Source organism: Bison bison, unplaced genomic scaffold (assembly GCF_000754665.1).
Source record: "Bison bison bison isolate TAMUID 2011002044 unplaced genomic scaffold, Bison_UMD1.0 scf7180017864291, whole genome shotgun sequence".
NCBI classification, from domain to species: domain Eukaryota; kingdom Metazoa; phylum Chordata; class Mammalia; order Artiodactyla; family Bovidae; genus Bison; species Bison bison.
In genome coordinates this window covers 1,563,289-1,590,545 of record NW_011494863.1, presented here as the reverse complement: position 1 = coordinate 1,590,545, position 27,257 = coordinate 1,563,289, and the positions used below count along the sequence as shown (strand labels likewise).

The 27,257-nt window shown below is 32.5% G+C and overlaps 1 protein-coding gene across 5 annotated transcripts in view; it reads right to left on the bottom strand.

Moving 5' to 3' along the window:
• Nucleotides 1-27,257, bottom strand: part of LOC104996210 (ankyrin repeat and KH domain-containing protein 1) — a 105,023-nt gene that overhangs the window by 30,122 nt on the left and 47,644 nt on the right. For 2 of the 5 annotated variants that reach the window (XM_010850356.1, XM_010850357.1), the window contains exons 11-15: nt 18,748-18,804; nt 10,590-10,677; nt 9,031-9,158; nt 8,698-8,841; nt 7,276-7,378 (exon numbers count right to left, since the gene is read on the bottom strand). In XM_010850356.1, coding sequence (XP_010848658.1) covers nt 7,276-7,378; nt 8,698-8,841; nt 9,031-9,158; nt 10,590-10,677; nt 18,748-18,804 — 520 coding nt within the window. Of the gene's footprint in view, nt 1-7,275; nt 7,379-8,697; nt 8,842-9,030; nt 9,159-10,589; nt 10,678-18,715; nt 18,805-27,257 lie in introns of those variants that run through there. The other 3 variants (XM_010850360.1, XM_010850358.1, XM_010850361.1) reach the window with 2 other exon arrangements.

Here is a 27,257-nt window from a genome sequence, read left to right as displayed (position 1 = left end):
CCCCCCCCACCATCCTCCCTCCCAAACCCATATAACTAGCGCTGCAGACGAACGCTCAAAGATTCACACCAGTTGTAGCTAATGACCAGACTCTTCGATTTTACATAGCACAAACAGGGATGTTGCCAATTCAAAAAAAGTGACTTTTTTAAATTTAAAAAATGCAATATTTAGGATTGGATGATTTTGGAAAATAAGACAGGGGTAGGGAGAAAAGGAAAATCAAAGAAGAAAGAATCTCAAAATTCTGCTTATTAAATTGGACTTTTTAAAGAACATAAAATCTAAAGCAGAACCAAAATAATGTTGAGGGTATCATAAATGTTAGCTTAACTGACCAATTTTTCTTTTTACAATATTAACTGTGTACATACAGATTACTGCAAGAAATTATAACTTGTAGATCAAAGTGGGGAAAAGTGTTTTTCAAATTACCAAAATGTTTCTTTTATTATTTTAAAATATAGGTTGAAATTAATTAAGATATAACCTTCTAAATTGTTCATTAATTAAGTCAAATACTTCCATAAGTGTTTAAGTTCACTACCTGAACACTGTATTAAACTTATATTACAAAGGACAATTATTCTGAGTTTAAGTAAATACTTCACGTAAAAATCTATGAGAGAAACAATGAACATTACCTGGGAGAAAATCAGACTTCCCATACAGGAGTACTCATATTGGCAGTGTACATTAAAAATGAAATAATTATACATTTAAGTGAAGGTTTTCAGTCACACTTAAACTTACTCCCCAAAGGCAAAATAATTATCAATAATCCTAACATGGACATAAAATGGAAGAAATATATAATAACCACTTTGAGGCCAGTTTAAGGTTTAATCTTATTTAGGAAGAACTGGGGCTATTCTACAGTAAAAAGGAACAAACTACTGATATATCCTACAACATGGATGAACCTTGAAAACATTATGCTAAGTGAAGAGTCCAGGCACAAAAGACCATATATTGTACAATCCCATTTATATCAGATCTATAGAGAAAAGACAAATCTAGAGAGACAGGTAAGGAAAATAGTGGTTGCCTGGATTACAGTCGTGAGAATGCAGGCTGATCACAAAGAAGCATGAGAGATTTTTTTGGAGTGATGGATCCAAAACTAGATGGAGGTGATGATTACACAATTCTGTAACTTTACTAAAAGTCATTGGATCGTACATTTAAATGAATTTTATGGTATGAAAATTAAGCAATATTAAAGTTGTTAAAAAAAAAACAGGTGAAAAATAGTTGTAATAGTTGTCTATTCTCAAGGATTGTGGTCAATATATATGAATAACATATGTAACTTCAGAGTTTTAAAAACTAGCTCATCCAATGCATTCAAAATGAGTCCTGGGTCCAAAAGGAAAAAAAAAATCCTTTAGATGTTTAATTGCTCTGAACTGCCAGAGATTGACAAAACTACTGGACAAAACAATCAGAGATTTAACTGCTTCTTTGTTAGAACTCAAAACTGCAGGTAGCTCAAATAACTGCAACATGTTATCATAAAAAGCCTAACAGATTTTCCCCTAAATACTGTCTTTAACAAGGTCATACAATCACAGTTCCAAAATCACTATGATAATTACCCATATTCAATTTTATATTTCTATCTGAGCAAAGTGGTGGGAAGAGATTTTATCCTTAAAGAGCAAAAGCTGTTAGCTTGTAAGATAATTTTCTACCTATTTCCTTAAGATTATATGGAAACCATGGTTTGCTTTACTTGTTCAAAGTACCTCATGACAATTAATGGTAGGAAAAAGGAGTTTAACTGCCACAGAATCTGCAAGCTCAGCAAGGAAATTTTCAGTTGTGTAACAAATTCAATGACATCAGCAGAGTAAATTCTTAAGTTCCGCAAGCTCCTCCAACATTATTTTAAAACACCCTTGTATAGTTCCTATGTAATTTGTATTTAAGAAAACTAGGTTAAGAGTTCAACACTAAGACTGGTAATTAATTATGACCACTTTGGACATTCTCAGATTTAAAATCTTATATAAATAGTAAGATCCAAAATAAGACAAGAATTTTGAGAATAGTAACAGAAAGAAACGGCTCTAACTTGTTAACAAAATACAAAGAGCAGAAGATTAAAAAGAGTAACGTATTTAACTGAAATTGAGACGAAAAGCCCTAAATTTAGGCAGCAGGAAAAGCAGAGGATGGTGAAATTAATGCACAAAAGGCAGTTCTTCCCCAAACATCCAATGACTGAATATCAGTAACCATAGAAGTGTGCGATTGCCTAGATACATATCAAAGCACTAATAAAAGCTATAATATCATGAATAAGTCAAGTTGGTGAAAAACAAATTATTCCTAGAAGCTGAAGCAACTCCTTCAATTTGGAGGAAAAGGAGAATGTTAAACAAGTGTCCTTTTAGCAACAAAGTTTTCAGTATGTAGGAAAGTAGCAGCGTAAGATGTCAGAATATAAAAGAGCTCCTTCTTCCTCAAACATCTTGTACAGTCAGAGAGAAATAAATAAATCTATTCATTTGGTAGCACTGAGTGATATCATAAATATTTAGGAACATAGGTGAAGTTACCATCTTATCTCTTTGGCGTGGTTTCTATCCTACTTCCTCAACTTTCACTTTTCCTCCGTTAATTAAAAATGTTTCCAATAGGAAACTTTGATACAGAGAGAGCTTGGAATGTGGCCTTTATTTTTTATTGGAAGTGAGAAAATGAGGTAGATTATATACTTGTCAAATATTTGGTTTACTACAGAAATCAGTTTAATTCTATTAATCATTTTTGTGTCTAAACAATTAGTCCTCTGGGAAACAGAAAAATAATGGCCAAAGGAAAATAATGAATGACCTACAACCACCAAGGTTAAGCAAGTGTCCAAAAATAGAGTATCTGTGTTATATGCCAACAGATTAAATCAACTGCTTTTACTATAAGCAGTTATATGTGAAAAGATATTATTAAATTTGGGCAAATGTAAATCCATACTGCCATGATTACTAATGGAAATCTACTACAGAATATTATTAGTAAATCTTCCAGAGGAATATTCAACCTCATTTACTGTACATATACTTTTTCTATATAATTTTAATGCTTTGCTATTAAACTGAGAACTTTTCATGTTACCTACTCCAATAAACAACTCAGGGATATAAAGCAGTATGTTAACCTAATGCTTACTTTTCATGTATATTTCTGTTTTCAATCTTTTCCCTACAATTTAGAATACTCCGGCTTAAGTTCTTAAACATCCTCTTTAAACACAATGTTACTCTGCTTAAAAATTCTTAATAAGTTTCTCTTGCCTTCAGAATAATCTATATTCTTATCCTGGCATTTATTAACTTATTCAACAAATATTTAACAGCTAGTACAAGCAAGCCACAGTGGACCATACAAAGACGAGCAACATAAACCCTGCCCTCAAAGAGCTTACAGTCTAAAAGGGGAGATAAAAATGTACAAACTGAAGCATTGGCAGGTATGGAAATGCAATGGGGTGTAAAATATAGTAACCTTACCAATTGCTGGTGGGAGTGTAAACTGCTGTAGCATTCTAGAGAGTGAATTCATAGTACTTTGTCAGATAAACATTATGGTTTTCTATGACAGGCAATTCTGCTCCTGAGTTTATCCCAAAGAAATTCTCATACAGATCCATAAGGGGACTGTACCAGAATTTTCACCATAGCATTGTCTGTGTTGGTGGGGAATGAGACACAATTTGGGTACCCATCACTGAGAGAAATGACAAGTGAAAAACAGGATATACAGGATAAACACTATGCTACAGGTAGAAACAATCTAGAGGTAGACATATGGATAGATCTTAAAAACTGTTGGGCTTCCCTGGTAGTCCAGTGTTTAAGAATCTGCCTTACAGCAGGGGACATGAGTTCGATCCCTGGTCCAAGAAGATCTCACATGCTGTGGGGCAACTAAGTCCATGCACCACAACTACCAAGCCCACATGTTGCAACTACTGAAGTCTGCACACCTTGAGCCTGTGCTCCTCAATAAAAGAAGCCACCTCAATGAGAAGCTTGAACACTGTAAAGAAGATCCAGTGCAGCAAAATATAAATAAATAAAAATAATGTTGAAAAAATAATATATGAAAAAAGTAAAAACCAAGCAGGACATACAACATAATATCACTTGCGTAAATTAAAATATACATAAAGAAGTGAACATTTTATAAGAACTTGTAAGAACAAAAAAATCTACAAATTAAACACATTAGAAGGACTGCCTAAGGGGAAGTATGGGTGTGGAGAGAGGGATAAAAAGGAATAAAGTAAAACAAGACAGGAACCATGATGACAAAGTCCAGGAATTAAGTATGATTAACTCAACCTTCCATACTTGAAGTTCAAAGGGGAAGTGAAGGTGCAGGAGTGACCATAAACAGAAGGAAGATCCAATAAAGTACCACAGGAATTCAGAGAAAAGAAATGACTCCTCAAGAGGAACTGAGGTGCACACAAAAGAAGTGTATTTTTTATCTTGATATCATTTTAATGTTTTGCAATAGATTAGTTAGTTCTAAGCTATACAACTACATAGAATCATCAGACTCACAATTTAGGATCTCAGTAGAATCAGTTACTACAAATAAATTACATGCAAGAAGTGGCTTCAGTCAACAAATTTCTTTACAAAATTAAATTTGGGTGGTGGTGGTCCCTGGGAACCAATGTTCCCTGATGGTCCAGTGATTAAGAATTTGCCTGTCAATGCAGGGAACATGTTGATTCCTATTTGGGCAACTAAGCCTGTGTATCACAAGAGAAAGTACTGCAATGAGAAGCCTGCACGCCGCAACTAGAGTAGCCCCCATTCACCACAGCTAAAGAAACCCATGTGCAGCAATGAAGACTCAGTGCAGCCAAAAATAAATAAATAAATTTATTAAAAAATTAAATATGGAAAGACAAAGGTTTGATATTACTTATATATCCTTTCCCAAGTGTACTCATAACTATAGATGATATAGCTAAACAATGCTATGAAACTGAGCATATCACTCTTACCCAGCCTCATTTCTTTTTTTATAAAGGTATTTCTGAGGCCTCTATCAATGTCAGCTAGGATCTCAAATCTTTGACAACTAACAATGGATAAGTGAAATTAGTTGCCTAAACCAGGAGACTATAGTCAAGATGGATGGAGCCTGGACGAATGGTGCACATGAAAGAAGAATGTTTGAGTAGAATATATAAAAAAACACCTGGGTAAGACTTATGGGCATGAATATATTTTAAAAGGATGCAAATATGCATAAAGACTTCAGATAGGAGTAAAATGTTATAAACTTGAAAAGATGATTGCTAAGAGGAAAAGAGTCCTAGAGAATAAGAATCCTCTCTCCATCCCTAGCTACATATGCAATGCATATATCTATGGACTTAGAAAAAACAAAAACAAAAGGATCAAACAGCAAATTCAACACTCAAAGGAACTTCTCCAGAGACATAAGTGAGAAATTTTAGGAAGAAAAATTAAGGAGAAAATAATATATCTTTAATAATTTAAGATAGCTTTTTCTATCCACACAGGTGTACTTTTACATCATCAATTTATTTTTCCTAATTTATAATCATATAATATTCTATGATGCACTCAAACACAATGCATTATTACACCTTCATCCTGCAAAAATAAATGTTGGGGTTGGCAACACCGCTTGGTATCTGGCAACAGCAAGTGCCAAGTGTCTAGATACAAGTGTTAATTTTTCCTGCCCTAATAATTTAGTAAAATGAAAGATTCTATAAAAGGTAGGTTCAGTTTAATACTATTCAGTAAGTAATAAAACATCAAAGTGAAGAAAATAAGTAGATATTAGTATAAGAAGATATTTCAATAAGCAAAAATACAATTACTCACTTAAGTATCAACTTAGAAATCATGACCCAAACATTTCAGTTGACTTACATAGTAGATCTAAATTTAAAATGCCTTACTTCCTTTCTGTACATACTGTGCCCTTCCTAGCTCATTTCTTGGTTATTCTGTGGCTCTGTGTCAATAAATATTTTTTCAATTATTTCTTACGTAGTACTGAATTTCCCTACTCAAAGTTACTACAGTCTTCTATAGGATATAGTCAAACAAAAAAACAACAAAAACTGAGGCTTTTAGGTTCAAATACTTTACTAAAGTCTATTAGCTGGTTAGGATCCTCAGATTCTTAACAAGTACATGCTTAATTTGCTTTTTATTTCTTAAGACTAAAAATAGCAGTCTTCATTTTCTGAAGTTAGAATAGCTCGGTAGCCAATGGAAAACTGCTAGAATTAGCTTAAGTTGGAGAGACTGCAGGTTATTTTTGAAATTAATAGTTTAGAAATGAAGTAATCCTTGGTAAAGGCACTCAATACTCTAAATTACTAAAACTGACATTAAATTTGAAAGAAGTTTCTGTTTGGTGCTGTACAGTCGCCTTACCAACTTTACTTAAAGCTATATTTTTTAAAAAAGTTGTATTAAAGATACTGAAACCTACTTACACACTTGATTATGATTTCAAACATCTAGAACTTGTCATATAATGGATGAAATATGCTTATAAGTTGGTTTTATCTGTAGTAGTTTTTAATACTTTACATACTACCTATTTATTTCAGAGAACTCAGATATGACAACCATACATGATTATCAAGTGAAGGTACTTTATATCTACAAATGAAAATATAGCAGGAAAAAAACAGAGCTCATAAACTTGAGTCCTTTAAACAGTGTATCCTCTTCAATATTCCATTTGACTGTTTTTCATATACTTTTTAATAGTTATTTGTCTATGTTCACATACTGACAGATGTTAATCCATTCAGTGAAATGGATTTCATGAAAGAAACTAAATATAATTCTTAAATTGACATTCACTGAATTGCATCAATGATACTAGGACTTGACTGACAGCAAACACATATTTTCATTCCTCATATTATAGTATTATTTAGCTAAAGCATTGTGAAATGAAAAATGAATGCCTGATACATTTTTGCTACTTTAATAAAATGAAGTACTTGGTATATGCTTATTTTTGGCATTGCCAGATGAAAACTACACCTGGAAGTACGTTACCATTTTAATAAATCATTTTCCTAGTACTTCTGTCTTTCCTATTTTAAATGGTATACAAGATGATTAGCATTTGTCAGAATTACCTACCTCAATTCTAGATATACAGTAACTGTGTACCATGAAAGTATCTTTATGAATTCATACATTAGGTGATAAAAATGCCCATTTTAAAGAAAATAATTCAAGAACTAACCTTTTTGTACTCCTAAAACAGCAGGAGAGTTCTCCTGTAAAGTTCTGTCAGGTTCCTGAGGAGGTACAACCATGGCAAGTGTATGCATTGGCACACGTGGAACCTAAAAAATCAACTCAGAAAAAAATGATCTCAGACCAAAGAATAAAACAAAGGTCCATACATGAAACAGAGATCTTGTTTTAGATTTTCTTCATATACCACCAAATGAAACAGAGATCTTATTTTAGATTTTCTTCATATACCACCAAATTAACTTTTTTGTTTCTTTAAAAGAATAAGAGGGAAAGGAAGATGAAAAAGAAGGAGCAGCAGCATTGTTTACCAAGCAATAATTTCTGAGAATACTGATAGGGCAAATTCAGGCAATCTACACATAGTCCATGATTTAAGCTAAATGGAATTAATATCACTCTCTTGTTAAGGAGACAGCCTTGCTGGTTTTAATTATAGCTAGGAATAAAAGTAACATGATCAACTGACCAATTTACCCTTGTTCAAATTCTATAGGGTCAAAAGAAAAAAATCCAACACATTTCCCAAATTAGTGTATTTTAGCAGTTCTCAGGATACCGTTGTAGAAAAGAACTTAAGACATCACTGAACTTTGTATACTTATTATACTCTCTACATACTCTCTGTATTTTTAGGTAGGTTTAAAAATTAATGAATTTTTGGTGCATATATCACTCACACTTTCCTGGTTGATAAGAGTAGCTATCTTTAGAATATCTCTAGAAAAGGTATTTCCAGTATATCTCTTAAGAGTCCTTTGGACTACAAGGAGATCAAACCAGTCAATCTTAAAGGAAATCAACCTTGAATATTCATTGGAAGGACTGCTGCTGAAGCCAAAAAAGACTTTGGCCACCTGATGTGAAGAGCCAACTCATTGGAAAAGATCCTGATGCTAGGAAAGAGTGAAGGCAAAAGGAGAAGCAGGTGGCACAGGATACGATGGTTAGATAGTGTCACCAACTCAATGCACATAAGTTTGAGCAAACTCCAGGAGTTTGTGGAAGACAGAGGAGTCTGGCATGCTACAGCTCATGGGGTCGCAAAGAGTTGGACATGACTTAACAACTGAATAAAAACAACCAGGATAATTAACAGTCTTGGGAGGTACTAAGGGAAAAGCTTTCTCTTGGTTAACAACTCTAAAGACCTAGCTGAATAAAAGGACAACTTGGAATGCTTATATGGTATTAAGTGTGCATTTTTTTTTTTAAACCAAACACTATTTTCAGTAAATAAAGACAATTAAAAAATTTCCATGTACTTTTCAAGAAAATCTCAAAAGAATTTAGGACAAGATTTATTCAAATTTTAAAAGAGAAATAAGCCTATTTTATCTAAGACTAATTTTAAACAAAATTTCCAATTTGAAGAATATTTATAAGTTTAAATTCTATTTTATATTACCTGAGATTGATCTTGAGAAGGTGGGGTAAGCTGAGACACATCTGTGGTAGGAACTGACAGAACATTGTTTGGATAATCCAAAAGATAAGAAACAACATTAGTATGACCACCTTTTGCAGCTTCAATGAGCATTGTTGAGCCATCCTGAGAAAAATTGATATTGTAATTAATTGTCAGTTTCTTTTAATAATATGATTACTAAACACATTTAGTTTCTTAGCTCATATAAAATCAAAACTTAAACAGTAATGAATATTAATAATATTAAGCACTAAAATATCTGAAATATATTTTAATAATGATATATAATTTCCTTATTTTGAAGTAGAATACCTTGAGACGATGAGTAGGGTCAGCCCCATGAGCCAAGAGTAGCTCCACCACTGCCAGGTGACCTCCTGCACATGCCAGTGACACTACTGTATGATCATTATTGGCTGTAGCCCTATTCACATTAGCACCTTCAAAGAAAAATAAAAAAGCAATCTTAGCAAAGCCAGCTCAGACAATATGATTTTTGAAACATTTCTGAAATACAACATAGACATAAAAAAGTACAAAAATCATACGCGTATAGTTTGAAATATTTCTCAAAGTGAACATAATTGTGTAACCAGCACCCAGATCAAGAAACAGATTATCCACATACCAGAAGCCCCACTTTGTGTACTCTTTCAGTCACTACCCACCCCTCCAATGATAAGTACTATCCTGACTTCCAAACTGATTTTAGGTTTTGAACTTTATATGAATGAAATCACACAGTGAACTCTTTTTGTGCCTGGCTTCTTTCACTCAGTATAATATTTGTGAGAGTCATCTACACTGTTGCAGTCCATTCATTCAATACCACTTCTAAGATGAAAAATCTAGATTAATAAATATATATAGTTTAACATATATACGAGCACCAAATAATACCATTGTATGTAACTCTTTAAAGACATTTTTGATCTACTTCTAAAATGTGGCAGTATAGCCAGGTCTCAAGGTAGAGAACTTTTGAAACAATACTTAAGAGAAATATAATTTTTCATATTGTGTATTTTAAAAGTTAGAGACCTGGATATGAAGAGAAGACATAAGATCATCTGAATATATTAAAAGGCAATTTAGTAAGTTGTTCAATAGCTCTGTACAATATAATCTAAAGAAAGTCTAAATGCAAAATCTTTTCTTAGCCTCTTTTTTTGGTAAGTTAATTTTGATTGCCAGGAAAAAAAGACTTTATTTTTAGTTCAACTACCTTTTAAAATCCCAATGGATCCAATTAGATAAGACTACAGCAATGTTTGGTCCTCCTTCTTCCTTAATACCAGATTTATTTTATGAAAGAAAAATAAACCTATGGGAAACTAATAATTATTTAATTTTCAAAACTACCCAGCTGAACCTAATCCTAACTTACATTAAAGTACATTTAGTGGGGAGGGGAAAGTACATTTGGGAAAGGCAAGGTACATCAATAAGCATCCTTACATTAGCAACATGAGATTATTTCTAAAGCTGTTAATACAGCTGACTTAACTATATAAACCATAAACAATGGTAGTAGACTTTCTCCCCTCTATCCTTCCCTATTTCCAGCAGAACTGCCTTAAGTGCTGAACAATACTGTATCTACTATACATAGCTGGACATTTTACATTTGACTTTTCCAACTTTTGGGAGTAGGTATATACTGTTTGGTTGATGAAAATTCAAACTTGAAACTAATAAAGATTCCAGCAAAATACCTTATGAACTCTGCTTCCTAAGAATATACAGCAATAAGAGACTAGAATTCAATACGTAGACTACAGGTAAAGTAGCTTTAACATAAATTACAACAGTTTAGGAACTTTTTACAGAAGTTGCAGCTTCTTGAAAATTCTCATTTGTACTTTCTTTACCTTTGCTAATAAGAAACTGCACAGTACACAAATGACCAGCTCTTGCAGCTTTCATTAAAGGTGTTCTTCCACCTTCAGATTCATGCTCCTAAAGAGACATAAAATAATCCGTTAGTGCCAATTCATTAACCATCCATCTTAAATACTTAGTAGCAATGACATAAGAAATAATGAAGATTTAATACTCAGTCAATGCAATCACTTATGCTGCTGCTGCTGCTAAGTCGCTTCAGTCGTGTCCGACTCTGTTCGACCCCATGGACTGCAGCCTACCAGGCTTCTCCATCCATGGGATTCTCCAGGCAAGAACACTGGAGTGGGTTGCCATTTCCTTCTCCAGTGCATGAAAGTGGAAAGTGAAAGTGAAGTCGCTCAGTTGTGTCCGACTCTTAGCGACCCCACGGACTGCAGCCTACCAGGCTCCTCCGTCCATGGGATTTTCCAGGCAACAGTACTGGAGTGGGGTACCATTGCTGTTACCTACCTCAAATCCTGGAAAATACAGGATTAATTTCAGTCCACACTAGTTAGTGTAACTTTCTAACAGCAAGTTCAGTTTTGCACACCAAACAGTAACCATTAAAAATTAGACTTATGTTTAGTTTGATTCCCAAAAAGAAATAACTGCATTTTTTTTTCCCCTAATACTAAGTTTCCCTAATTATTCATCTGAACTCTGAAAAAGGAACCTTAATTTTATGAGGTGATTATGAGGATCACATCATATCAGAAGCCAGTAAGAGTTGTATCAAAGGTGAGAAACCAGTCAAACACTGTGGTATTTCAGGAGTAAAGGGAAAAGGAAAAAGAAAAACACAAATGAGCAGATTTTTTTAGAGTAAAATTAAATGCTTGAACAGCCAAAGGCAAAAGAAGCAGTCTTATAATAGCAGAAAGATTGTGTTCTTCCTAGGAAGTTTACCAGCAAGAAGAATGAATGATAAAATAGCTTCCAACCATTCTTTATTAACTCTAAGGGCCCATGGACAGAGGAGCCTGGACGGCTGCAGTCCATGGTGTCGCAAAGAGTTGGACATGACTGAGTGACTAACACACACACACACATGAAGAATGCATAACTATAGACAATGCCAAAATAATGTGGTTTTAGAATGGATTTTGAACTTGAAAATTCAAGTGTAGATAAATGTAATATTCCGGCCATTAACTTCAAACAAAACAGAATACACATCATGAAGAGCTTACTCAGAAAAACATAGAAAGTCATGTCAATACACTATACACTGGAATTCTATCAGCTAAACACTGGAAAGAAAGTGCTCCCTTTAGCAACTGCTATTTACCTTCTGTCTCAGGGCCCTTTTCCTTAAGCTGCTATCTCTTCCCTATAACACTTGTTAGCTCCTTTTCATCCTTGATTGTTTCAAGTGTTGTGTCCTCAAGGAAGATCATCCTGAACCTTCTTAACTAGATCAATTTTCCTAATATCAACTTATAAAGAGTTCTACGAATTGCTCCTTTTTAAGTTTCAAACACATATTAGTTTGTGTAACTATTTAGGGTTACATGTCCACCACTAAAATGCAAGCTTCATAAGAACAGCAATCATGTCCATCTCTGCTTACTATTATATACCTAATATCTAAAACGATTAAGTACTTGAATACTGTTTACCAAGAAGGTACCTAAGCATAACTGACCTCTCAAATCTTCCCTCTCACAGAAATGAAGCTTGAAGTTTAAATTTTCTACTAGGTAAATAAGAGAAAGAGAAGTTAACAATAAATTAAAAGTAGTAGCTAAAATTAGATTAAGAAATTGATTATCTGCATCAGATAATACATTTTATTAGATCATGGGTGGGCAACACTAATGTCGTTTTTCCTTTTTTGGGGGGAGGCTTTCTCATTTCTTAAGCCTGGCAGTGACATCCATCAAAGCAACCAGATCCCATGAATAGTGGCAAAGACAAAAGATTTTGAAAGCCCTGTTTAGAATAAACTTTTAATTAACTGTTAATTCTGTATATTTAAAATATTCCCATAGCTGTTAAAAATAAGAAATCAAAGAGCCTCACCTCAATTTTGAAATTTCAAAATTCAACATATTAATAAAATTTTGGAAATAAAAGGTGTTAAAAGCTGCCTATTTTATTTTCCTCCCTATAAATATACATCCATTCCTTTGGTTTTGAACAATTATGTTTGAGGAAACAGCTGATAAGACAATGCTGCAACTTTATAATGGATTTACACTTCTTGTCCTAAAATTAAAAATGTATATCCCACAACCTATATCACTTGACCCAAAATATCTGATCACTAAATCTTTCTTTTAGGATAGAAATCAAATTTGTTTATACAGTTGACCCTTGAATAACATGGGGCTCGAACTGTGTGGGTCCATTTATATGTTGATAACTAAGTACTACATTACATGATCTGTGGTTGGTTGATCACAGGAATGCAGAAACCAGAATTACATGGGTAAAGTTACATGCAAATTTTCCACTACACAGGTGGGCATCCCTAACCCCCATGTTGTTAGAAGGTCTGCTGGCTACTTAATGAATAGTACTACTATTCACTTACGAATGTTGGGTTTATTATTTCAGCCAATATTTGTTCAGTATCAATAAAATTTTAGAAAAGAAATCACATTTTCCCCTGCATATACAAAATTACTTTTCAAGGCAACAAAATTACTTTTCAAGGCTACAAAGTTAGATACTGTGCAGTTTAACTTTTCTTTCTCTTTTGAAGAAAACTAAAAAATAAAGGGATTATCTATTCTTTGAACTTTTGGTAAAGCTCACTGATAAATCCTTCTGGGATGCTCTTACCATTTTAGGAGATGGGTGGTTTTGAACTATTGACTCAATTGTAAAAGTTATTGTTTTATTAAGGTATGTGATTCTAGAACTTCCTTTTTTTGCGCTGCACAGTGCAGCTTGCATGATCTTAGTTCATCAACCAAGGACTGAACCTGGGAACTCGTCAGTGAAAGTGCAGAGTCCTAACCACTGGATCACCAGGGAATTTCCTGGAATCATTTTTGATAATTTATATTTATAGAAAATAATCAATCATTTCATCTAAGTATTCAAACTGATTGTTCATACTGCCCTATAAATTTAGTCCTCTACTATATCAAAGTTATAACTCCGTTTAAGTTTATACCATGTATCTGTGCCTTTTGCCCCTTTGAAAAAAGCTGGTCTTACCTACTTCAGAATTTTTTAAAAATCAGCTTTTATTTTGCTGTTTACCCCTATTTTTTAAACTCTTTTTTTGTTTACTACTCAATATTAACTTTTTTTTAACCTTATATCCTTCCTTCTTTGTGCTGTTGTTCTTTGAGTAGATTCACTTCCTTTCATTATAGACACACACACACACACACACACACACACATACAATTTTCCTTCTAGGGACCACTTTAGCTGTATCCTCTCTCCCAAGTTTTAATGTGTAGTTTTGGTGATAACAACTATTTTGTAGTTTTTACTGTGATTGCCTTTTAAACTCATGAATTATGTAAAAGTATATTTCCTCATTTTCTAATTGTATGGGATTATTTTTAAAAAGGTTTTATTGTCAATTTGTAATTTTAAAACTACAAAAGATTAGAGAATGTAGTTCATAGCATGAAGAAGTTTGTTTTAAAAACTTTTTTTGTGGCCTACCATGTATCATTTTTATGTATATTCAATGCACTGGAAAATATATTCCATATTTATTGGAAACAAAATTATAGCTCTCTATAAGAACAAACTTGATTTTTCTATTCTTAGCAATTGTTTTATCTGTCAGTTTCATGGAGAAGTGTGGGAAAAAAATCCTATGAGCAGAAATGTAGAACTAATTTTCTTGTAACTATAATTTTCTATTTTAGTTGGAGGGTAGATGTTAGATACTGATAAGTGACTGATTGTTATACTAATGGGAGGAGCATTTATTTATCTCTAAAAATAATTTTGGCTTAAAATTCCATTTTGTTTGATATTAATATTGTCTTACATAACGTTTTCCATTATTTTGTCAATCTTTTCCCTGTCATTTTGCTTTAGTTCTTTCTCCTGAAAACAGAATTCACTAGATTTTGATTTTGAATCTAATTCAAAATTCTCTGCCCTTTTAACAAATGAGTTGAATAGGTTTGTATTTGTTCTGATTAATAAATTTTTCTTAAAAAAAAAAAAAAAAGATTCTTTAAAGTTATTCAGTACCTGATTATTCTCTCCAGAACAACACAAGAATTCTAACACGGTTTTTAAACTTTCTAACATATCCTGCTGAATTACATACTATTTCTGTCTAGATTTTAGCACTACTTTGTTTTTAAGCATAAAAATTTAAGTTTTATACTCACAAATTTGTATTTATAGTCTACCAGCTTCTGTGCTTACCAAGGCTTCTTGCATCCCACACCTTCCTCCAGGGTTCTTTTTTCTTCTTATTGATGTACATATATTTTAGTAGTTCTTTTGGCAAGGGTCTGAGGTGGTAAACTCTTTTATTCTTTGTAGATCTGAAAATATCTACATCTGAAAATATAAGTATGTCTTCTTCTTTGGAATGCTAGCAGAGTACAGAATTCTGTATCATGCTATTATCTTCTGATATTTGGAGGATATTACCCTCTGTTGTTTTCTGTAATTATTATTGTTGATGAGAATCTATTGTCAAAAAGGTAAATGGTCTTCCTTTGAGAATAATTCATTTTTCCTATAATGGCTTTTAAGATTTTTTTCTTTATCCTTAAAATTCTGCAGTTTCATTTGTTCTTCTTAATGATTTTTTCAACCAAGGATTCCTGTCAGCCTTCAGTTCTAGAAAATTCTCCATCAGTATCTCTTCAAGCATTTCTTAGTGATTTTTTTCTAAGACTCATGTCAGGTTTCAATTCTAGAAAATTCTCCATCATTATCTCTTCAAGCATTGCCTTTGCTTGCTATTTCTATTTTCTCCTTCAGCAACTTCAAATAAATATATGGTAGAGCCTATTTCATTTCTCTCAATTTCTCTTTTATATTTTCCATCTCTTTATTTTTGTGCTGTATTTATTTATCATTTGATTAAATCTTTATTCAACTGTCCAACATACTGTTTATCCTATACATTTTTAATATAAATTTATTTAAATTGGAGGCTAATTACTTTACAATATTGTATTGGTTTTGCCATACATCAACATGAATCTGTATCCTATACATTTTTATTTTCAAAAATTTTTTTACCTGCAAGTTTAAGTATTTCATATCTACTTGACCTTAATTCATAATTATCAGCTCCTATTTCACTGCCTCTCATTATTTTATGGCTACTGTTCATAGTTTAAGCATGTTTAAAATCTCTGATTAAAGTCTTTTATTTCAATTTTCTTGGGCCTATATTCTCCTAGTTTGCTGGCTGTTTGCTTGCATTTTGACTATCTCTCTTGATGTAGATTTGCTCCTGAGCTTTACAATTTTTCTTATTTGAAAAAGTTCATTTTGCATGGGAGTTGGTTTTTTTTTTTCTTTTATTTCCATTTATAAACTTATCCCTTCTCATCAGATGGTCTGAAAGTTACCTTAATCTGGTCCGTTTCAGAAGTAGACCTTTACCTGGCAACTTAAGCTTCTTATCCCATGAGGTTATTTCTGTTCTTCTTTCTTCTCACTATATCAAATAATGATGTCCTCCAAGTTCTTAGCTACACTGCTGTCTTTGCCTCTTCCCTCTATGAAGAACAATCTGCTAATTTCTAACAGTAATCCTGGGCAGTTGCTTTGAGTTTTTTTTCCCACCCTGCTTCACAAGCTGGGCAATAATAAATTAGGTACCACTTTCATGCTTCAATCAAGTAGACTAAATCTATTGGCCTGCTCTATGTGAGATACATTCAGTTCTTATTCCCTTAAAGATGAAATTTAAGCCCCAAATAGCTTCAACTGTAGATCCAGAGTCCATTTTTAGTCCACAGTTCTTTAACCTTGTTTCTGAGTATAGCTACATGTTTTTAGTTTAGTTTGTTACCCTCCCATATTTTATTTACTGTATCTATGTACTTGACACAGAACAGAGAGGTTTCAAAATATATTAAGAGACTTTACCCTCTTGAAAGGAAGTCATTTGTTACTTGTATTTAAACAAATTTGAGACAGGATTAATTCAACATACAATAGGAAGGAAAGAAAAAATTTTTTTGGCCTTTAAAAAAAAATTATCAGGAGTTTTGTGTATTGCACAGTTTAGAGATCAAGAAAAAATTGATAAAAGTTTTCCAGCTTTAAGTAGTAAAATCTTAAAATATGTATATGTTATTCCTTAGTGAAAAGTTATTTAAAAACTGGGAGGTCCTATTTAGTTTATTAAGGTAAACTAACCACTAATACTTAAAATATATTGATAAGTAGATATTTAGAACTTACAAGTCTGCTACACTTTTTTTCATAAAAAATGTACTGCAAAGTTCTGGTTCTGATGCATAAATACTATGAGAAAAAAGGTACAAGTTTTTTTCTACTTGACTTTAGATAACAAAAATTTTAGATTAAGGTTTTTTTCCTTTAAAATAAGTCAATTTCCTTAAAAACCACAGTCCAGGCCACCCAAGGTATTTGTTCAAGATTGTCACTATATCACAGAGACAGTGCTTCTTGGAGTTGAAGGTGGACAATGTCTTGGGGTAAGGACCAGAATCAGAGGGAGGAAAAGGAGATTGTTTATACTATGTTATGTACTAAAGGATTCTTACATGTCCCTTAGTGAATATGCTCTTCCAACCCACTACTCTGTATACTGATCATTACCTTAGCAATTTGTTACTGATCAGATTCATATCCTTCAATAGAACTGAGATGGAGAAAGATTAAGAGGCACCATATTAGTGCTTGTATTTAGCTCAGTTTCTAAAAACATGTAACAAAGACAAAAACCAAGTTCATTCAGTTTGGATGGAGGAAGGATGATAATAAAGCAAAGATGAGAACAGAACTCAACAATGATGCAGAATAATCTACAGACTCTACAGTATAGACAGCAGAGTCTCTACAGACAGATAGCAGTGTTTCAAAGTATGGAATATAAAGGACTTAATGAGAATCTCCTGGTATATCATCTAAAGTGCAGACTCCCCATTTCAGAGCTGCTGAATCTGAACCTCTAAAAGGAGGGCTGCAAACCTAATTTTTAAAATTATCCTCCAATAAATAATAATAATAAAAATCCCAAGTCTTAAGACTTACAGCTAGAGATAGATTTATAATCACATTTCCTTTAACAAACCCAGAGAGAAAGAAATAACTTTATGTGAACTAACACTCAGTTTTACATTCTTGACAGGAGCCAGAGTTACTACATAAACTGAGCAAAAGTTTACATTTTCACCTAATATTTTGTGAAAGAAATTTATTTACTCTATTCCAAATAGAATGAATATATAACAACTTCTTGTTCCAAAAGCCAATAAAGGTGATCCTTAACAAGCATTATGATTAAAAGTGGCTTGATACTGAAAAATTTATTTTAGATGACCTAAATTGTGATACAATCACAACTCACTCTTAATTTAAAAATTAAGTACTGCTCCTGAGTGTAAACAAATCTCTCTGAATTATAATGGATATTAAATTTGCTTGACTTTTAAAACCATTAGGGCAAAAATTCCACACATTTTTTTCAAAAGAAAAGAAATGCTTGTTTATAAACAACAATTTCAGAATGAGGCTACATGAGAGGATATTAAGAAAATTTTAATTTTACAGAAATTAGGGCATCAGCTAGTAAATGTGTCACTATTTTTTGTTGTTGTTGTTTGAGGATTATATAAAAAATAATCCACTGTATCACTCTAAATCTGAGTTTCAGACTTTTGTTGAACAAAGCTGAATACAAAGGGCTTTATGACTGAGGGATATCTTAACTCTCTCAATAAAGGAGAATGCAAAAGAACTATCTGAATAGGAAAAACTATTTTCACCTAAGAGGTTTTTTAGGAATACTACATAAATGAATACTAAGGAAGCAAACCTCTAGTAATATAAATCTCTTTTTATTGGAACTTCATAATCTTTTTCAATTGAAGAGTATTTCCTTTGTCACCCAGCAGGGTCCTGGAACTTCTTGGCTGGAATTCAGATACCCAGAGTTCTGGTTACCTACATCATCTATTCTTTATGTAGTAGCTTACAAGCATCAAAGGCCACCCTCACCTGATGCTTGGCCGGATCTATGCCCTCCAAAATAGTCTTCATGTCCTCCTGCTTGTCCTGTGAAAGGAAAAAGAAGAACTCACGGATCTAATTCCAAAAATGAAAATCACATTTGGCCATGAAGACCTTGTGACTGGTACTTCAGGTGCTGGGCTTTGTTAACTTAGGATCTTCAGCTAAAAAGATTCCCATCTATAGAGACCATAATCTCATGAACAGAGTATTATTTCTTTAAGAGCATGATAATATGGTCTCTACCAATATAATTTTAACATAAACCTTAACATATGCAGACATAATTCTGCTAAATGTTTAGAATTCATACCTTTGTCTTCAAATACAACTAAAACTACAGGAAAAAAAGAGCAGTATCTTAATATCTAACCAAGGGAAATAATTAAATTGAAAGATCTGTGAATATCAGAAACTGAGAGAAAAAGTAGGGAAAGTATTGTAAGATGATTAAACAGTTCTGTAGTACCTCCTCCTCCCATTATAAATGCAGTCAGTCCTCACACTTCAACTAAAACAGGAGACTTGAAAGAACTTGAGAGATGGAATATCTGTATTTTCTCTAGATCTTAGACTCCAGATAGGAAGAAAGTTCTTGCAGATGAGACAGGAATATAGCTGAAGAAACAGCAAGGAGCACTGCAATCACTGACCAGAGTCAACTATATCTCCAAATAAAAGAGATGTGGCCTAGAGAAATCTTCACTCTAAGTCACTCCTACCTCCTACCCTGAAAGATGTGCTTACCTAAGAAGGTGCATGCTCCTATGGCAAAGATTTAGTGAGAAAATATTCTGAGAGAACTATATGATATGAAGAAGCTGACTGTTAAAGCTCACTTGTTCTTCCTTTCTCATCCACATATAAGTTTCAACAAAAACAAGTCCCATTCAAATATGAATAGATAAGCACAAAGTATCCAACACAGAACATATTAAGAAGTTCTTAAAAAAACAGAAAGAAAATTTAACCCAAATATTCCCTACACTTTCAAAAAATTAAAGGGAATACAAATGCTTTAAACAGTGGGACAAAGTGATATAACAGCAAGAGGAAATTTAAAAGTGAGTTGGAAGAGCAGAAGATACTAAGTAATGAGGAAACCATGAAAACCACATTAGAAGCAGCGACAACTTTGCAGAAAAAATAGGGCCCTGATGGATGATCCCTATTAAGAAAGAATACAGAGGAAAAAAAAAAGAAGTGAAAAGAATCAGACATAAAGATAATACAAATAAGGGAGATTCAATATATGGATAATAAATGTCCCAGGAGAAAAAAGAATAGAAAAAGAAGTGTTCTATAGAAGAAGAAAACTGAAGAAGAAGAAAACTGGAAGAAGGATGATACTAGAAGAAAACTGGAGAAGGATGATAAGGAGGAGAAAGAATAGGAGAAAGGAAAGAGGATGAACTAAAATCTTCAAATAGAAAGCATTCATGATTTTCCAGGAAAAACTATTATAAAATAATACACACCAAGATACATCCTGGAGAAATCATAAACATTTAATATAATGAAAGAATCTTATGATAATCCAGGCAGAAAAGAAGTCGCTTACATATACTTACATACACTGGGGAATATTCTAGCAGGCTTTTTTGCAATATTTAATACCAGAACATAATAGAACAGAGGGCTTAGAATTTTGAGAGGAAAAAACCCAGTGATTCAATAATTCTGTATATGGCTTCCATGGTGGGTCAGTGGTAAAGAATCCGCCTGCCAATGCAGGAGACACACAAGACGCGAGTTTGAACCCTGGATTGGGAAGAGATTCCCTGGAGGAGGAAATGGCAACCCACTCTAGTATTCTTGCCTGGGAAATTCCATGGACAGAGGAGCCTGTTGGGCAATAATCCATGGGATCTCAAAGAGTCAGACACAACTTAGTGACTGAGCATGCACGCACGCACATTCATTTATAAATACAACAAACAATAGTCCTAAAAATGCAAACACCTGTAAACTTTTTTTGGTGGAGGAGAGTAAATTCAAAACAAAATACTAATATCAGCCAGCCAAAACTTGAGTCAAGTTCAGGAAATCAGGAATTCAGAATCTATATAATATGAAAGACTAGTAAGGTAAACAATGAATCCACCTAAATATACAATTAAACAACTTTGAGAAATAGGATCATAAAACAGAACATAAATGTTGTAAAATCATAACAATGTAAAAATAAAATAACTCATGAAAATTCTATGATGTAAGACACAATCTCCTCTTCAGAATGGAGTTAATAAATATTGTCTAAATATTAGATTTTTTAAAAATCAGTTTTTTAAAAAGAAAGTAACAAAATATTTCAAAATTTGCACTTGTACATGATGTCTGAATACTTCTCCAGGAAATAACTTTATATCTGTGTTTTACATAGTTCACCAAAGCTTTGGGAGCAATTAGTGAGCAGCTAACAGGGCTACTTGGAACATTGTGATTTTTTAAGATAAAAGAAACATGGGGGCTATGATCAGAGATTAGAATATTAAATTATAAAAAAAGAAAGGAAGGAAGACAGAAGAAATCTAACTCATTTTAAGGAGAATTAAGAATCTGGAGACCTCGACTGCTAATAGAAGTGTAGACTGGTTCAGCATTTTTGAACAATTTAGCAGCAGCTATCAAATTTCTAGATGTGGACCCCTCTGATAACCAGCAATTTCACTTCTAGGAATTTACCCCTATAGATAAACTCACAAAAGTAGCAAAGATATATAAATGTACATAACAATATTTGGTGTAGCACCATTTGTAATATTTAAAGATTATAATAACTCAAATGTTTATGAATAAGTAAGTGGTTAATCAATTACACAGCACACAGGAAACCTGTGAAAAAGAGTGAGAAATCTTAGGGATTGATAGGAAAAATATTATATTAAAAAGAAAAATGTTTCAGAACAGTATACGTGATAACAAATCTATTCATATAAAAAAGAGACACAGCTCACAAACACAGAATACATACATGCTTGGGTGTACAGAAATATCTAGAAAGACACACAACATACTGCTCAAGTTAAAAAAAAATCTTATGAAGATTTCTATTTTGTAAGATTTAATACAGATAACAAACTGATCTTTCAAAATTTTTGTCTTTTAAGATAAGTCCATATCAAATCTTAATTTCCAGAAGTGAGAAACCAGAGGGTGCCAATATATCCACATTCAAAATACCCAGTTTCCACTAGTTCAACTATTCTAGGAAATCCTCCCCCAAAGTTCATTTGGCTGGTAGAATAGTCTAAGAAAAGCCAACAGAGGTCAGAGAGCTTACTTTCTATGGTTAGGGAGGAAAATCAGTGACAGGCCACTACAATATATTCAAGGGGCCCAATTTACTCAGTGCAGAAGTGCTTCAATTTTTACTCCAATGTTAAAAATAATAAACCTTAAAAGCTATGATCAACTCTACAAAGAAAATCAGTATAGTAAAAACCAATTTTCTATTTAAGTAAGGAATTATACAAAGCACTAAGCATTAATTACAGTATGTATTTCTTTCAATATGTGACTTTTCATCATATCTATATAAAATATCTCCAGAAGAATAGAAGGAAAGAACAACACTGATTGCTAATAGAGAGGAAAACTGGGTGCCCATGAGACACTTTAAAACATAACAAGTTTTGAACCATGTAACGGCATTACCTATTTAAAAAATAAGAAAAACTACAACTGATTTGCGTAAGACCAACTATTACTCAATACGGCAAAGATGCAGAATTAGCAACATTGTGTACCTACTACACTTCTTTAGGTTGGTTCTACTTATTTTCTTTGATACTGCATCTATAGCAGATTATGAACATAAAGAAAGAAACCATGTCCTATCTTATCCCTGGAAAAACTTGTCTTCCACCCTTACTTTCAAGATGGTGAACATCTTGAAGCAAAACAGTATTTCTAAATTCCCAGCCACTGAATATGTATCTTAAAGAAATTTTGAAAAGTTTGAAGCCACATAAGATGAGAAGAGGATGTAACAAAAGTTTATTCTGCTACCTGAAATAAAATTTAACTGAAGGAAAAGAAGAATAAATTCTTAATTGAATAATTCCAAAGATAACTGGAGAGATTTTATTCTTAAGGAAACAATTTACTTAAAAATTCATGTCAAGGAAACTCTTCCTACTTCTTTGACAGTATTTAAATAGGAAAAAATATTGATAGTAAAAAGACAGGGTGGAAGACATAATGATTTAGCATTGTATTGCCAAATAATCCTTACTGGGGTGGCCTTGCCAAGTTACTGTATTTTCTAGGGATTGGCAACTTTTATCTATTAAAATATTTTATAGTAAGCTAAATCTGCTAATTATTAACTATAAACACCATCCAAAATTAAATAATTTAATACATTTAATATACACAAAGATTTCAAGAGATAGAATCATTTGTGTAACATATCACTGCTCTTAATGATGAGTCGCAACTAAAATTTCATTTTCTTCAAGAATCCCATAGCACTTTACACATTCTTGGGCTAAGCACTCATCTAGTCCATTCAATACCTCCAAACAAGTAGCTGCTTAACTTGTTCTTTAAAAAAACATAAAATTAGATTCCTTAACACACATCATTAAAGATCTTCTGGTCCAAACCCCTCATTAAAAAAAGGAAAGGGGGGAGAAGAGGAAGAAAGAAAAAAAAAAAAAAAGCCTAGGGAGTCTCAGTGATTTGCTAGCACATTCAGCAGAACCAAAGAAACAATATTTACATGACTTGGGTAAAATAGTCCAGAAAATAATACTAGATTTCATTTTACAGATGAAATTATTGAGGCAACTATTTACTTAAGATCAGTGGTTTTATGGCTATAATGAAAATTTAGGTCTTGTCTAATGTTCAGAGCATCTCTAATGAAGACTTTTTTCTAAATAACCTAAGTGTAGCCCTCCATTTAGATACAGGATTACAGGGTGCTTTCTGCAGGTACTTCTACCTTTTAGTTGATTTATTTTCAAACAGCAATGAAGGCCTATAACATGCTAAAATAGATCATAAAAAATCTTTATATGAATACAACTAGAATGTTATTTACTTTCTCTAACATCTATGTCAGTTGTTTATTATGGGAAATACTACTTGAGTTCCTCTTCTAAAATGAAAGGCCAAGGAGCTGGAGACAAGGAAGGAATACTAATTTATATATTATTCTCCCTTTCCAACCTTAACTTTGTGAAGGAAAATTCTGTAGATGACAAGTATTTCTTTTATGTTAACAAATGTATCAAAGCTTTAGTGTTGAAATTAACATGCCATGATGAAAATAGAAAGATTCCACCATCTTCACAAATGGTTTGAAAAACACAAACACACAAAATCAATGTAACTCTTCACAGACTTCGACTTATAAGGAAGTACTGGGAATGTATTATATAATATGGTAAATATAATTCACACTGTATGTTATATATGAAAGCTGTTAAGAGAGCAAATCCTAATAGATCATGTGACAAGAAATAAATTTTTTTTTCTATTTCTTTAACTTTGTGTCTACATGAGATGGAGGAGGGCATGGCAACCCACTCTAGTATTCTAGCCTTAGAATCCCATGGACAGAGAAACCTGGTGTGCTATAGTCCATAGGGTTGGACACAACTGAAGTGACTTAGAACACACAGTATATGAGATGATATATGTTCAGTAATTTATTATGATAATCCCAAATTAAATTTATACAATGTTGTATGTCAAATGTATCTTAATAAACCTGGAATAAAATTTTTTTAAATAAAACACAATAAAAACTCCTATATATAGAGATAAATATATATATTTTTAAAAAAATATATAGATAAATATATATATTAAATATATATATCTCTCTCTCTCTCACTTAAAAACAGAAAAAACAATACTGACATGTTAACCAACACAGTGTTGCCACCTAAACATACTATTATTAGGGCCTTTGTAAACTCTGACCTGATGCAGTCATCTCTCATAGACATGGAACAACTCTCTAACAATAAAATGGTTGGACATGGAAGCCAGGAAAACAAAGATAACAAAGTCAGTCAAGATTAAAAGTAATCTTTTAATCTTTTAAAAGTAAGCAAGCCAAAAAATGAGAAAGAAGCAGAATAGTGTTTTACAATCCAAATTATACTGTTGAATAGTTCATGCAAATTCTCCACTTGAACATAAAAGTAATAGTGAACAGGGAGCTAAAGGACTGTGGTAAAAGAAATCAAGCCATGCAAGTGCTTTAGCTGAAGTAAGCTATCAAGATACGAACAAGAATGAAACATCAAAACTCTGTCTTCTGGTCTAAAAACCAGTAAATAGGGAGAAAGGCCTAGAGTAACAACTATACAGGACACCAGGACAGTGACTCAAAGACTATGGAACTGAATCAACTTCAGTTTTTGTTTTTCTAATACTGTAGATGTTGATTTTAGTTTTACTTTTTACTTTTTGGCAGCACAGCTGTGGGATCTTAGTTCCCCAATCAGGAATGAAACCTGTCCATGTATGCCCCCTGCAGTGGAAGCGTGATCTTAAGCACAGGACCACCAGGGAAGTCCCTCAACTTCAGTTTTGAAATGGTATTTATTAGTTATTTTTTGCCAAGTAATTGAGTAACAAATTTGTAAGGACACTGATAGTATATTTCTTTTCAGAGAAACAAGATTAGTTTTCAAAGGCAGGTGTCTTCTCTTTTTTAAAAAATTCCTTTTAGATTTTAAATATATTACAGAATGCTAATGTTTTTTAATAAAAACTTTCTTACAATGGATTTACATCATATTATACCTGTCATTATATCAAATACTAAAAACAAATTTGGGCCCAATAAAAGATGCTGTGCTGAGAAAGTAGCACATAAAGGAATACTATCTTTCAGTATACAATGATTCCCATTACAGTGGTAACAAGAGGTACAAATAGCAGGAAGATATGGATTAGGTGATTTGTTCAAGGCTCTCTACTTATTGAGTAGTTAAAATGATTCTGCATGTTAATAGGGAGAATTTTCAAAAAACTCTGCAATTAACAGACAGTTTTTATTTCATTTAATTTTTGATTTCTAAAAGGAACATTTTTAATGGCTTATTTAAGACTACTAATCTCATTCAAAGGTTTTTAATAATGGACTATTGACATTTATGTAATTATTACGAAGTTAGACAAGTTACATATCAATTCATAATCTTCTAAATATGATGGATATTCAGTGGTTTTTTTATTAAAAATATCTATAAATACTTTTTCATTTTAAATATTTTTAAAACAAGAAAAAAATCAAACCTCAAATAACTAAGATTCAAATGAGAATATGCACATATTTTGAGGATCTACCTGAAAAGCTCAAGTATACCATCAGTTCTGGCTGAAGATTTTAAAAGCATTAAATAAAAAACTGTCTAGATTTCCTTTAAAACTAAGTTCTAAAGTATACCTCCTAAACAAGTAGGGTGAAAAGCCTTAAAAACTCCCAGTTTCATCTCAGAAAACAATAAAAGGAATTCAAATGGTTGCATTACATTTTTATAAAACTATAATTAACATCCTGATTCTAGTATAGAATATTTTAAAGAATGAGAGACAACAGCTTTTAAGCTCCTTTAAAAAACATATAATAACAAAGCCTTGAATTGTGGCAAAAGTTAAGCTCTAAAAATCTAAGAAAACATGAGGTTAGTCCAGATTGAGTTTCAAACACTGACTTGTGAGTTCTTATTTAAAACTGAAGGTAAAAATAGTTACCCACAAAATGAAGATTCTCAAAAAAAACTATTTACCTTAAAGAACTACCAAACCTAGACATCGAGAACACATCTGTGGGATCCAGAAATGTTAAACAACTCAAGTCCATGCAATAGGAGTATAGAGTTTTTCCAATTCCAATCCACAGTCCTAAACAGACACTAGGAGATGACAGAAAAGAACGAAGGACAAGAAAGATGCTGCCTTTTTAGGTCCAGTTAGCAAGAATTATCAGTCATTTTTTCCTCAGGATTCAAGGACTGATCTGCCTGCACTTCTTGTTTTTCAGTAGGTCGTTCGTTGCCCACCTCTGGCTTATACTAAATCCTGAAATTATTTATAGGTTTTAAATATCAAACTTACTATACTTTTCCAAACTTTCCACATTTTCTATAAAGAACAAGAATTGCTTTTTACAATCAGGAAAATAACATTAAAATTGAAATATCTTTCCCCAGACAGCAAAAGCATGAAACAGGAATAATTTTTTTTCAATGGAAAATTATATATGAAATAATTCAAAAGTAGAAAAAAGGAAAAAGTTATGCACATGAAATTATTAGATCTAATAATTTACAACAGTGAAATATAAAAAGTAAAAGTTCAATAATAAGTGAATGATGATGGCTCATCAACTTGATGGAATATTATGGACAAGTTACAAACATAGAGAATATGTAGGAATAAGGAAAAGATTATGATAGAACACACAGCTGGAAATTATAATTTAATTATAATTACATATAAATATGAATACAAAGATGGTTTACAAAGTA